General features: G+C 44.4%; 1 protein-coding gene across 5 annotated transcripts in view; it reads left to right on the top strand.

The window, feature by feature from the left end:
• Positions 1-15,136, top strand: part of cep85l (centrosomal protein 85, like) — a 355,373-nt gene that overhangs the window by 155,393 nt on the left and 184,844 nt on the right. For all 5 annotated transcript variants that reach the window (XM_038799676.1, XM_038799678.1, XM_038799675.1 and 2 more), the window contains one exon: positions 7,482-8,290. In XM_038799676.1, the coding sequence (XP_038655604.1) occupies positions 7,482-8,290 (809 nt within the window). The remainder of the gene's footprint in view (positions 1-7,481; positions 8,291-15,136) is intronic.

Here is a 15,136-nt window from a genome sequence, read left to right as displayed (position 1 = left end):
CGAAGCAGAATACCTGTCTGAGAGGATGTAGCTGTAATGGCACTCAAGAAACTTGACATCATCCAGAACAAAGCAGCTTACTTTACAGTCCATCTACCACTGGACTTGATATCTCTTCTATCACTGCAGAATGCAGTGTGGCTGTAGTATATAGGATCTACAGGATGCATAGGATTTCCTCCATCTGCAACCTCTCGCCAAGAGCGAACAGCAACAGTGTCATGGGACCAACATCACCTCCACGTTTCTCTCCAAATCGCACAGCATTCTATCTTTGACATACATCACCATTCCTTCATCATCATGATTTAATATCCTGCCATGCGAGCACTACAAGGATTGTAGTGTTTGAAGAAGGCCCAACATTTCCTTGTCAGGGTGATAATTATAGCCTTGTTGGTGCCATTAGCATCCCAATAGGAAACACAAAGAAACAATCACTCCTCTCCCTATTCTAATAACAACTTTGCGATTGACCTTGCCTTATTGCCATTGGACTGCAGAGCTGCTTTATAGCAAATCTAATGTGATAATTGAATAGATGCTGCTGGGTTTTATTGTTGATGTATTTATGTTTCTGAACAAAGATTGCAACGTCTTTTCTCTCACAAGCAGTGTTCAAATTCATTCTATCATTACGCAGGTATAAAATTGAAACAGAGAAACTGGTGTACGAAGTAATAAAATTGATCCCTGTTAGAAATGTTGAGGCCAAGACATTTCTATGGGAGTGATTTTGAGCCCCCTCTCTCCCCCCGGAGAGAAGTGAAGAAAGTGAGCCCTGGGGACCTCATTTTAAAAGCGAGCACTCTCTCCAAACCTACCCCCCCCTCGCAAAATCCTGACCTGGCGCTGGTGTGACGTCTCGCCGGTGTCAGTTACACCAAGTCTGGCCAGGCATAAGGCAGTCAAGGTGACCCCTCTAGGGCGGAAAGATAAGAGGGGGGGGTAGAGGAACATGCAAGGACAATGCCCTGGCCTCACCCTTTGGCTCAGGTTGGCCCTGTCAGGTAAGCTGGCAGTGCCAACATTATATTGCCAACCTGACAGTGCCAACCTGTGCCAGGAGTAGTGCCAGTTTAGGAACCTAGTAGGACCCTCCATGGTGAGATGCGTATATGTGTGGTGGGAATGGGGAGAACGGACATGGAGGAGGGGAGGATCTGCCGCTGATGACTGTCGGGTGAATGGTGGGTGGGGGTTCTGCTGGCGATGACTGTCGGGGTGGAGGCGGGTGGGGGGATGGGGTGGGGTGGGAATCTGCAGAGATGACTGTTGGGTGAGGCAAGACCTCTGAGATATGGCTTGGGTATCATCTGGCTAGAGTGCAAGTTAGGAGCCCTTTAAAAATGGTGTCCCGATCTGTTTGAAGTCGGTTCCCGGCTTGAATAGTCCAAGCCTCGCCAGGGCGATGGCATTAACTGCACCCACACTCTTTTTTTCTAGGAGGTTCAAGATTCCATGAGAAACGGTCAGCGGGATTCACTCCGTCTTTCTTGCTGACACTTTGCCATTTTTTTGGTAAGATTCCGCACTAGAATGGGAATTTTTCCCCTGCAACAAAATACAGGATGTGCCTTTGTGCTGCTACACTGTGTCCTATCTGAAACAAAGGAAGGACAGTTCTTCACTGTACCAATAAATCACAAAGGAACAAGCAACGCAATAGAAACTGCATCAAATCTGCCCATTTTGTGTTTTGTTTTTTACTTCATCATCCGGGATCCTTTATGACATTTAACCAATTGCCTGATGTCATAATAGCAAATTGGTTGCTGTATTTTCCTGCATTAAGACAATAATTGCGCTTCAAAAATGTTATGTGCTATAAAGAGCCTTGGGACATCCTGAGAAGGTGAAACGTGCTACATGAGTGCAAGTTTTTTCCCCTTAATTAAGTTACAGCATTGAAATGTTGTGCTGAGGCCACTCATTTTGACAAATACAAATCAGGAGTAGGGTCGGAGCTAGGACCGGATTTCTGAATTTTATTTTGCTACTGATAAAAATTCATCCAAATTCTTAGTAACCAGAATAATTAATCCCATATGACAGACCAATTTTTTTAAAAAAAGCACAGAGGCATTAGGTTTCAGAGTTTCATTCTCCCTGATAGAGCACTGTGCTCCAATTGATAGCCTTTTTATTTTATTCAGTCATCATGTGGGCATCACTGGCTATGCTAGCGTTGAGAAGGTGACAGTGAGCTACCTTCTTGAAGAGCTACCTTCTTGAAGAGCTACCTTCTTGAATGGCTGTTGTGTCTGCAGTATAGGTACATGCACAGTGCTGTTAGGAAGAAATTCCAGGATTTTGACCCCGCAACAGTGAAGGAACAGCAATAAGGTTGCAAGTCAGAATGTTGCCTGGCTTGGAGGGGAACTTGCATACAATGTTGCCCTTGCCAGGTGGCAGAGATCTCTGGTTTGGAAGGTGCTGTCAAAGGGACCTTGGTGAGATATTGCAGTGCATCTTGCAGATGGTGCACATGGCTGCCACTGTGTGTTAGTTGTGGAGGGAGTGAATGATTAAGAAGATGAATGGGGTATCAAACAAATAGGCTTCTTTGTCCTGAATGGTGTCCAGTTTATTGAGTACTGTCGCAGCTGCATTCAGTCAGGCGTGGAGAGTATTTCATCACACACTTGATTTGAGCCTTGAGATGATGGCTTTTCAGAGCCAGGAGGTGAGATATTATTGATAGAATTCCCAGCCTCTGACCTACTTTAGTAGCCACAGTATTTACATAGCTCGTCCAATTCAGTTTCTGGGTAATGGTAATCCCGGGATGTTGATAGTGGGGGATTCAGCAATGGTAATGTCGTTAATGAAGTAGCTGAATTTCTGCAGTGATGTCCTGGGACTGAGATGGTTGACCTCCAATAACCACACCCATCTTCCTTTGTGCTAGGTATGACCCCAACCAGCAGAGAGTTTCCCCTCTGATTCCCATTGACTCCAATTTTACAAGGGCTCCTTGATGCCATTCTCGATCAAATGCTCCCTTGATGTCAAGGGCAGTCACTCTCACCTCACTTCTTGAGTTTGCCTCACTTGTTCATGTTTAGAAGGGCCTGTAATGTGCTGTACTTTCTATGCTCTATTATCAAAGACTGTAACAAAGTCATGAGCTGAGTGGCACGAGCTGAACGCAAAATTACCATCAGTGACCAGATTATTACTGCTTGATAGCTCTTTTGATGACACCTTTCATCACTTTAGTGCTGATTGAGAGTAGACTGATGGGGCAATAATTGAGTTGGATTTTTCTGCTTTTTGTGTACCGGACATGCCTTGGCAACTTAACTCATTGCTGGGTAAATGCATGGTCATGGCTGTACTGGAACAGCTTGGCTAGGGGTTGTAATATTACGATTTTGTAATATATATATTACTCTTTTTGTCTAGCCGAGTTGTTTAAATATAGACTTAGTCTTCCAGTGATGACAAAATAATTAATGAGTGATATGAAATAAACTAATAAGTTCTTTTTATTTCACTACTAAACTAGTAAATAAACAAATAACTATAGATTAAACTATTAAATAAGATTATGCTATGTACTAAGATCTATTAACTTCTCTCTCGCTCTTTCCCTTCTGTACTCTCCACACTCCTAACACACTCTCCTCGAGGAAAGAGGGGGGAAACCTTTTTTGTAGATCTTGATAGTGTGGCCATCTAGTGTTCATTTGCCTGTACTTGCTTAACATTACTTGACCATGTATTCCTCAATACAGAGATCTCTACAGGGGTGTGGCAAATTCTGGAGCACAAGTCTTCAGTGTTGTCACCAAAATGGCGGCTGGGCGCTGACGACATTTTGATGACATCACTGCAGGCTTGTGCTCCAGAATTTGCAGGTCTATTGCATTCAGCCATTTCTTGATGTCACGTAGAGTGAATCAAATTGGCTGAAGACTGACATCTGCAATGCTGGGGACCTCCGGAGGAGGCCAGGATGGGTCATCCACTAGGCACCTCTGGCTGAAGATTGTTGCACATGCTTCATTCATCCTTATCTTTTGCATTGATGTTCTGGGCTATTCCATCAGTGAGGATTGGGATATTTGTGGAGCCGCCTCATCCAGTGAGTTGTGTAATTGTCAACCACCATTCATGACTGGATGTGGCAGGACTACAGAGCCTAGGTTTCTTTCATTGGTTGTGGAATTTCTTAGCTCTGTTTCCACTAACTAATGACTACGGAATTTGCACAGAGATGTGTTGAACAGTACACTGCCAAAAATTTAATTAGCCTGGCATCCAGTTTATATTATCGAGGCAGATCCAGACTTTGTGCTCTAGTGTGAAATGAGAGATAATGAGTTGATAGCCTGTCTTACATCTATCCTGTTGCCTTCAAGAATAAGAATGGGCAGCACGGTAGCACAAGTGGCTGGCACTGTGGCTTCACAGCGCCAGGGTCCCAGGTTCAATTCCCCGCTGGGTCACTGCTGTCCGGAGTCTGCATGTTCTCCCTGTGTCTGCGTGGGTTTCCTCCGGGGCTCCGGTTTCCTGCCACAGTCCAAAAATGTGCTGGTTAGGTGAATTGGCCATGCAAAATTGCCCTTAGTGTCCAAAATAGGTTAGGAGGGGTTATTGGGTTACGGGGATAGGGTGGAAGTGAGGGCTTAAGTGGGTCAGTGCAGACTCGATGGGCCAAATGGTCACCTTCTGCACTGTATGTTCAATGTTAATCTACCCCAACGATTAAAGATCAGGCCCGCTAAACAGTTGGACTGTCTAGTAAAAAGGACATCTTAGGCATTTGTTATATTTTACGAAGGAATAGAATACTATTAAATGATTTTTCCTTTTTGGAATTAATTTGTATTACATAAGCTAAAGGTTATTCATGCTGAAAAACATTGATCATGCTTTTATTTCTTCGACATTAAACATTTTAAAGAATATATTTTTACATATGTTTTCTTTTACTAAAATATCAAAAAAAAAACCACAACTTTTCTGATATGCTGAAGATTGCCAAAAGAAGTGATCGAAGTAATTGGAACCACAGCTTTTATGCTGATGGTTTTGTAGTTGAACAAAGCAGCAGCTCCACATCTGAACACCAGAGGGCATTCTTCACCAGTAATTCTACAGGATTAACGTAGACCAGCCTGCAATTTCTAAATATTGTACTGGTTGTGAAAGGTCTATCATCATCATATTATTTATAGATATTGTTCTTAAAAAGATCATAGAAAATACATTTTGACCAGTACACTGTAAGCATATTGTTAATTATTTTCTTCCTCCGGCCCATTGATCTTTGAATCTCTCCCTCCCTCCTCCCCATACTATTCTCTGTTCACAAATGTGGACAGGTAAGCCAGTATTCTGAGTTGGTTTGCCCTCTGATTTTCTTTTCTGCATTTTACACATGGCAAATGCTATGGTTTAATTTCTTTTCACCAAACAGCCATGTTCTTACTTTCTTGTAGAGTCAACAGATTTTTAGGCACTAAGCGAATTAAATAATATGGGGATAATGTGAGAACGGGGAGTAAAAGATCAACCATGATTTTGTTGAACGGCAGAGCAGGTCTGGAGGCCCAAAAGGCTAAATCGAGCCCCTATTTTTTTATGTTCTTAACCAGAAGTAGCAACTCACCGTATGGAACATATTAGCAGGAATAGACCATTCAATCTTTAAGTCTATTCTGCCGACAGGGATCATGATGTAAACCAGTTGCATTGGAACATCGGAGTAGGCTGTTTATCCACTTGAGTCTGTTCTACCATTCAATGAGATCATGGATGATCAATGACCTAACTCCATATACCCATCCCCCCCCCCCCCCCCCCCCCGATCCCTTAATAACTTTGATTAATCTATCAATATATCAGAAATCTATCACTTTCAGATTTAAAATGAACATGATGCCACCTATTGTTTGTGGAAGACAGTTCCAGGCATCTATCCTCTGCATTGGGAAGTCTTTCACTTCTTCACTCCTGAAAGGCTTGTCTCTTTTCTTTTAGTAAGAAATCTTACAACACCAGGTTAAAATCCAACAGGTTTGTTTCAAATCACTAGAACATAGAACATAGAACATAGAACAGTACAGCACAGAACAGGCCCTTCGGCCCTCAATGTTGTGCCGAGCCATGATCACCCTACTCAAACCCACCCTATACCCGTAACCCAACAACCCACCCCCCCCCCCCCCCTTAACCTTACTTTTATAAGGACACTACGGGCAATTTAGCATGGCCAATCCACCTAACCCGCACATCTTTGGACTGTGGGAGGAAACCGGAGCACCCGGAGGAAACCCACGCACACAGGGGGAGGACGTGCAGACTCCACACAGACAGTGACCCAGCCAGGAATCGAACCTGGGACCCTGGAGCTGTGAAGCATTTATGCTAACCACCATGCTACCCTAGCTTTTAGAGCACTGCTCCTTCCTCAGGTGAATGAAAAGGTATGTTCCAGAAACATATATATAGACATATAAACATAGGCCGCTTTCAGGATGGGAGACAACGCAAAATTGCCGAGCAGAAACTTATAGCCAAGCTCCGCACACATGAGTACGGCCTCAACCGGGACCTTGGATTCATGTTGCATCACATTCACCCCCCACCATCTGGCCTGGGCTTGCGAAATCCTACCAACTGTCCTGGCTTGAGACAATTCACACCTCTTTAACCTGGGGTTACCCCTATCTCTGGATCTGTAAAGTCTTAATTACCTGCAAATGCTCGCATTCAAAGCATTGTCTTGCATCTTTGACTTTGTCTATATATATGTTTCTGGAACATACCTCTTCATTCACCTGAGGAAGGAGCAGTGCTCTGAAAGCTAGCGATTTGAAACAAACCTGTTGGACTTTAACCTGGTGTTGTAAGACTTCTTACTGTGCTCACCCCAGTCCAACGCCGGCATCTCCACATCATGGCTACCATGTTATTTTTTAGGCAGTGTCCTAAATTTCTCAACCAGCGGAAATAGTTCCTCACTATCTACCCTATTAGTTTTTTTTAATGTCATGAAAACTTTGACCAATTGACCCCTTAATGTTCTAAATTCTAGGATACACAGCCTGGGTTTCTGTAATTTCTCCTTGTAATTGAAGCTTTGGAGTCCATGTATCATATTAACTGCACTCCCTCAAAGACTAATATATCCTTCCTAAGGTGTGGTGCTCAGAATGAACACAGCATTCCAGGTGTGATCAACAACATCCCCTGAGGAGAAGCCTGGAACTACTGACAGCAGCATATGTGTTTCCTTGTTAACTAGTTACTTAGTTATTAGTTATTTCCAATAGTTTATGAAGTTACTGGGAATGATTTTGATTTATTCACTTAATTAGCCTTTCACAAGGCAATGTTTGTTATCTGTCTGTTCCTGTAAAGAGGTACTTTTCAAAACTGAGATTCTTCAAAATGTCCTGTTTTCAATGGTCGTTAAGTTTCCCCCTGTCATTTCAATTAAATGAGTTTTTTTTTCTCTCTCCCCATAGATCGCTCAAGCTCAAGTGGCATCTCATCCTTCAAACCAAACAGATCTCAGATTACAATCCCCACAGCCCATGTCATGCCTTCCACCTCCAACTCCTCATCAGCTAGACCGAGACATCAGGATGGAGCCGCCTGTGCGAATTGTAATATGTCCCTGACACTGCCTAGCAAGCCAAAAAACAGCTTTACACCAAACACTTCATTAGACATGAAGGACCCCAGATCTATCAGGAAATGGTCATCACTCTCCAAACTCATTGGTGCAGGGAAGTGTAACACTGAATGTGAGAGTACTGGGAATGTCGATTCTGTGAACAATACGACAGATCCACCAAACTGCAATGTGGTGCCATGTACTTACGGAGTGAATGAGCTGGACAGTTTTACACATCACAGTATGGAACATTTGAGGATGCAGGACACAAAACGTTGGGACACATGTACCAAAGAACCCACCCAGAACCAGTCTTCAATATCTGCTGGACAGTACAAATTTGAGAATTTTTATAAAGGTGCTGGGGACTCTTCTTTTCCAACCAGTATACCCAGCAATGATCAGTTAGATTTAACGTTCAGTGCCTTACATATCACGCAACCAACCTCAGCTGAATGGGAAGCCTCTGGACAAAGACACGGTTTTATGTCGATGGGACACCAACCTGTTGGTAGGACAGCAGCACCATCGTCCTTGCGGACTCAGTTGTGGCTCAGCGACCAGATGCAAGCCAATTCTCTTGACTTCAAACCTTCCGAAAAATCACGTGATTGTCAATGCAAACAACAGCTGGAACAGGAAACTGAGCCCATGGAGGTAAGCATTGAAATTAATATATTGATTCAATGCTTGTTTATTCTAGCAATCGTTCAGGGCGAGATTCAAATAATTCTGATGATTAAACACTCATCATTAGAAATTTATGGGCATGTTTCAACAATATCATCGTGTCTGACTTGGGGTTGGGACGCAACGGTTGACTCCCGGGAGAGGCCAAAATTGACCTTTGTGCCATTAGGCTCATCTAATTATGCATTTGGCGGATTCACCTGACGCACGGGATTCAACGGCCGTGCCTGTGAGGCTTCAAACCGCATTTGCTGAGAAATACCAGATACAGCACTTTAAGGACATGATCTTCCCAAAAGGAAACAAAGTCCCCGAGCGAGCACATTTAGCTGCATGTTTCCCAGTACTCAGTGCCGAGAAACACATGGCTATTCAACACGACTCGCTTCGAATAAGAGCCCTGAACGGGGAACGCGCAGCCAAGGCCGCATATAACTCCGTTTTATACAATGGGGAGCTCCGCTCGCCGGAAACCCCAGAGGAGCTAGAGGTCAGGATATGATTTTTAAATGGGGCCCCGATAAGAAATCCCAACCTCCTCCCCAGCCCAAATGCAACATGGTCCCCTGCCACCGCCCCCCCTCCCCCTTCAAACACAACCTTGCCCCGATTGTGCCAGCTTGGCACCTTCACAATTACCCTACCAGCTGGCAGTGCCACCCAGGCACATTGGCAGTGCCAGGCTGGCACCAGTAGGGTGACAGGCTGCCACTGCAAGGGTACCCAGAAGGCACCAGCCCAGGGCACCACCTGCCCAAAAGGCATGCAGGCGGGGGCTCCATTCCCTTTGGAGACACCCATGAGTGCTGTTCTGTCTGGTCTCTGTTTGTGGGGACCAGTACCAAAAGGCGTTCGCCCAAGGTCCCCGAGGCAAAGGGATTGAATCCCAAAGCTTCAGGTACCTTGCGAATCTGCACATTAGAGTAAGGCTTACTGCCTGGCTCTAATATGCACATCAGCTAAAAAGTGATACCGACAATTGTGGGAGGGATTCCCCTTGCAACATCTACAAGATTGCATTGAATCTCTTGATGCATTGTGAGCGGTTAGATCCTGGTAGCGGGGTTTCACCAGCCAAGCTGCGCTGCGGCGAGCTGCTTTTTAAGTGCAGCATGGCTGGAGGATCACGCTGTAACTCAGTAATCTGCACATTAAAGTGAGACTAGCTGTCTTTCTTTAACATGCCGATTTTCTAAAAAGTGATGGGCGGAATTCACATCGCAACATCTTGCGAGGTCGAGTTAGATCTTGCGAGGGCATGGTGAGCCTAGTAGATCCCCGGAGTAGGGTCTTCCAGCTGCTATCAGCCACGTTGCAACCTGCTTTTCAGGTGCTCTGTGGCCGTATGATCGCGCCCTATATGTCAGAGAGGTTTCTTGTGCTCAAAAAGATTCATAATGTGGTCCATCTGTTCACAGAGTACATAGTTCAGTAATTGTAAAAGAGGCAGCATAACCCCCATTGACATCTTTATTATTAGTCAGCTCCTTTGTGGGCCAGACTCAGGAGGGGAATATTTTTATAACTTCTCTCTGCAATTGCACACCAATGATCAAAGGAATCTTGCTTTCAGCCTTTGGCTAGGTGACTAATGATCGCTTTAATGATCACTATCTTACCTGGTATAATAGACAAGCTGCCCCATGGCAGAGCAGACTTTGATTTGGGATGTTTTGTTGTTGGAAATACAGAGGGGAAATGTTACCAAGGAAACTATTCTTCAAGGTACTTTGCCATTTTTATGTCAGGAAAGTTCCCAACTCAGCAGACTTACCTCGGTTTAAAGCACCCAGATCGTGCAATTTTCACTTCAGGGATGCAGTCAGGCACCAAACCCAGAAGCAGGCCGCCACGGGGGTGGACAAGTCCTGAGGCAGGCTGATTATTAGAACTGCTTTGGTTCCCTAGCACTCCCAGTTATAATAAAAGCAGTTAGGCTCTCTAGCTCTCATGCCTCACACCCTCTCCCTATGGCCCCTCTTACCCTCCATGTCAATGAGCCATATAATAACAATGCCTGGGTTTCCACCTGTCCTCATTAGGCACACTTGATTAAGAGCCTACACCAATAAAATCATGAACATGGTTGGGATTCTGTTTGAACAAATGAATTGTTGACTTTGCTTGATTGACATCTTTAAGTGGTTATAATCAATTTTCTTTCTCTGTGCTCTTTTGACAATGTCTGTGTTTATTTGGAAAAGATAAAAAATTATTTGACATCTCTGTTATTGATATTTCCTAATGCCCTGTCTGATTGACACTTTTATGGTGTAAGAATAGTTTTTTTTTCCGAGAACATTTCTGAATGGGTCTTTTTTTTCCTCAGTGCTTCTACACTTGTCATTGTTGTTACATGGGCCGTTGGTTATGTACATAGTGCATACTGAGTGAATGGGCATGGAAAGAGCATGATATGTGATTGAATTAGCTTAAAGAGTATGAGGGTCGATAGGGAGTAGTGGCGAGGGGGGCATAAGTTGGCATTACATTGGCACAGCAAGTATGAGAGGCCATGGGGAGTGGATGGAGGGATTTTTTGAAGTTTCCTTTCAAAAGGTTCAAAAATCCAGACTAGGTTTTGTGACCCATCTAAAGCGCTATGAACTATGAGCCATGGAGAAATTAGCCTGACTCTATGAAAATTGTGGGAAGCTAGCAGAACCTGCTCAATGGAGCCAGCCAGGTTGGGATTGCAAGACGACGACCCACAATCTTAAACTGCACCGGCGAAAATGAGCATTGCCAGGAATGGTGGTGAGTATTATGGAATCAGGTCTCACCTGCCATTTGTAAATTACGCTGGAGTTGTCCAAACTCCATGATGTATCTGGTCTAATTTGCATTACAGTTTTGCATGGCAGAAGCCATTGTTATTATCTGTCCTCCAAGGACAGCTAATGAAGGTGCAACCATTGTAAAACTACAGAGATTCATTGCTATTGCAATGAATCCATTTGCTAGTTTAAACATAGTGGGGGTGATTTTCCGTCCGCGTTGTGCCTGGCGCAAATTCCACTATGTCAGGAAAATTCTGGGACGGGCCTGAAACGGGATTTGCACCGGGATTGCACTTCATGATGTTTTCAGGCCCTCCCAGAAGACGTAATCAGGTTGATGCCCAACGAGAGCATTAATCTTCTTTTTTATTTAAAATAAATCTTTTTTTGGAGTACCCAATTCATTCTTTTTTTTCCAATTAAGCGGCAATTTAGCATGGTCAATCCACCTACCCTGCACATCTTTGGATTGTGGGGGTGAAACCCATGCAAACAAGGGGAGAATGTGCAAACTCCACACAGACAGTGACCCAGAGCTGGGATCAAACCTGGGACCTCGGCGCCGTGAGGCAACAGGGCTAATCCACTGCGCCCCCGTGCTGCCTTACGAGAGCATTAATCTGACTACTCTTCATTTAAATATATTTTTATAGATTTTAATATTCAGAATCAGTTTTATGCTGAATCTTCCAGGAATGTGCAATATTCCCACCTCCCAGCATGGCATGGCACAGGCGGGAATCACTATTGCTCCAAGGGCAGCACGGTGATGCATTGGTTAGCACTGCTGCCTCACAACGGCTAGGACCCGGGTTTGATCCCGACCCCGGGTCATTCTCCCCGTGTCTGCATGTGCCTCACCCCACAACCCAAAGATGTGCAGGATTGGACACGCTAAATTGGCCCTTAATTGGAAATTTAAAAAAAACTACTGCTGCCCACAAACAGAGACCAAAAGTGATGACCACATTAGGGGGCTCGGAGGCCATTGTTGCCCTTGGGTGGGTGGGGGACATGGCACTGGCACCCTGGTAGGGTGACCCATTATGGGGGCGGGGCGATCCTGGACAGCGATCTATGTTTGGGCAGGGGGTGGGATTCATGCCTGCGATTTGCTTCAAGACATGAGGAGGGGACATGCCTCCCGATGTCTGGTGGGGAGGGGGGGGGGGGGGGGAGAGAAGTAAGGGGGGGTCATTAATTTCACTTTATGTTCAGGGTACTCTTTAAAAAAGGTGCCCTAATCTCTGTGAAACCAGACTTGCCAGTGTGTTTAGGTCCTGATCCACACAATGCTGGCATAAAACGTGGCCCCCTTCAGAAAACAGCAAGTGTGGGATGATCTTGTTGGGAAACCTGTCTGTATTTCTGGGGAGTAACACACCAATTTTCTGACTGAACCTGACACTTTTGGGGGAAACTTCCACCCAGTTTATTCACTACATTCTGAGGTTGAGAAAGAACCTATGAGGCCATGTGATCGAACCATACATCCAGTAAAGAGCATATAATCCCTGGACTTGCTACAAATGATGCAGACAGGAGATAGCTATAGGTGCTATTCAGGTCATTGGGATTTTGTACTCAACTATTCAAAGCCTCTGAGATGCTGAATCTGAAACAATCACCTGAAGTAAATTCGCAACAAAAGAGGGGAGGAAAGAAAGTAAAACCAGGTCTCCCAGTGGCTGGACCCACAGGCAACAAAGTGAATTATCTTCAGCGCCACTAGTACAGGGTAGATCCGATCTCAGTGCTCTACACCTTCCTTCTTGTTTATACCACACAGATGAGCAAGAACGTTTAGATAACTTACCAAAATTAGAATGATGAATGATGTCAATTTTAATGTTGAACAGGAATGAGATTGCTGCAATATATTCCAGAGTTAATCAGGTGACATCCATGTGAAATCTTTTTTCACATCGCCATCTGTTCCTAATTGTGACATTATTTTTGTGAAATGTGAAAAAGCTATAGAATCGGGATATAAATAACATTGTCATAGAAACTACAGAAACCATTTAAAATCCAAAAAGTAGCACATACAAATGGACAAATTGTTCATTGAGGTGGGCAGTGAGATTTCACTTGTTCAGCAGGTCTGCTTGTAAAGTAAATATCAACTTCTCACACATAAAATAGCTGTCATAATGAAGACACAGTGAGATCCACTTATAAAATATGTTTTGTTGGAAGAACACCGTGGCCCCAGTAGCTGTTCAAATTTAGTGTTTTCAGTGATCTCACCAGCAACTGCAGGCTCAATAAAAAACAGAGCCGGCAAAAGGAGTTAAAGTGAATCATTCCGTGGCCGAAGGATGCATTTAACTTGTAGCTGTGCTGGTTGGTGCTAGCTCTCCAGCTGGAGGCAGCTTTCAGTTTCAGACTTCCACCTGAAATGGACGGTGGGTCAACAGAACAAGTGCACTGGGCCCCATTTGTGGGGACCAGTGTTGAATGGCGCTCGCCCGAGGTCTCTGAGGCGAAGGGATTGAATCCCAAAGCCTCCGGTACCCCGGGAATCTGCACATTAGAGAGGCTGACTGTCTCGCTCTAATATGCATATTTCCCATAAAGTGATCTCGCTCATTGTGGACGGCATTTACATCACAACGTCTCACAGGATCGTGTTGGATCTCGCGAGGCGTGGCGAGCCAGTTAGATTCCGGGAGTACGGTCTCCCTGCATTCTTCGGCCATGTTGCACGGTGGCGAGCTACTTTTCAGGTGCAGCTTGGCTGTTGGATCGTGCCCTTTGCCTCCCATTGTAGAAATAGGACACATTAAAAATGACATGCAAACCATTTTAGCATGATTTTATTCTGTTAATATACAAAGTGCAGATATTTTTCCCAACATGGAATAACTCAAGGAATAAACATAAATTTCTGCAATTATCTCTTGACCAGGACATTGTTGCATCCTTTTGAATATAGTCACATGGGTGGCAGATTCAATTAACATCGACTGCCACCATCCCAATTTTGGCCTTAATTCTGAGTGTTGTCCATTGCAATCTTTGTGGGGGCAGTTGGGTATTAAATCATCTCTGTGACCCCTGCCCAATAGTCCTGGTGGGCAGACCAGGCAAGGAAATGGCTCAATAGAAGGAGTAGTGGCATCTGGCAGCCCCATTGGGAGAGATAGGAGCAACTGAGGCAGGCAGGAAACTACAAGCATTCTCAAACCATGGGCTAAAAAGAGTTAGAAAATTCAGGAAATTAATACCAGCAGAGAAAAAGTATTGAAAGAACTTAAGGGGATAAAATCTACAATCCCTGCCTAAACCCCAGGGTTCTAAAAGAGATATCTGCAGAGATGGTTTAGCTGTGACTTTTCAAAAATTCCCTGGTTTTGGAAACCATCCCATTAGGTTGGAATTGGCAAATATTACACCGCTTTTTAAGAAAGGAAGGTGAGAAAAAATTGTGAACTATAAGCTGATGGAGGTAGGGTAATATATTAGCATGGATAGAGGATTGTTTAATGGACAAAAAGCAAAGAGTGAGCATGGGCGGCACGGTAGCACAGTGGTCAGCACTGTTGCTTCATAGCACCAGGGTCCCAGGTTCGATTCCCGGCTTGGGTCACTGTCTGTGCCGAGTCTGCACGTTCTCCCCGTATCTGCGTGGGTTTCCTCCGGGTGCTCCAGTTTCCTCCCTCAAGTCACGAAAGATGTGCTTGTTAGATGAATTGGACATTCTGAATTCTCCTTCCGTGCACCCGAACAGGCGCCAGAGTGTTGGGACTAGGGGAATTTCCCAGTAACTTCATTGCAGTGTTAATGTAAGCCTACTTGTGACACTAATAAAGATTATTATTATTATTAAATGGGGTGTTTTCAAGTTGGCAGGCAATGAAAAGCGGACGGAGTCAACTATCAGTGTTGGACCCGCTTATATTTACAATCAATATTAATGACTTAGCTGAGAGACAGAGAGTAGTGTATCTAAGTTTTCTGATGATACCAAGCTAGTTAGAATGGTTAAGTGGCATTATTTTCAGGTCCCACCCACTACGGGAATTGACGC

This window comes from Scyliorhinus canicula, chromosome 6 (genome assembly GCF_902713615.1).
Source record: "Scyliorhinus canicula chromosome 6, sScyCan1.1, whole genome shotgun sequence".
NCBI lineage: Eukaryota > Metazoa > Chordata > Chondrichthyes > Carcharhiniformes > Scyliorhinidae > Scyliorhinus > Scyliorhinus canicula.
This window is presented reverse-complemented; position numbering and strand designations above follow the sequence as displayed.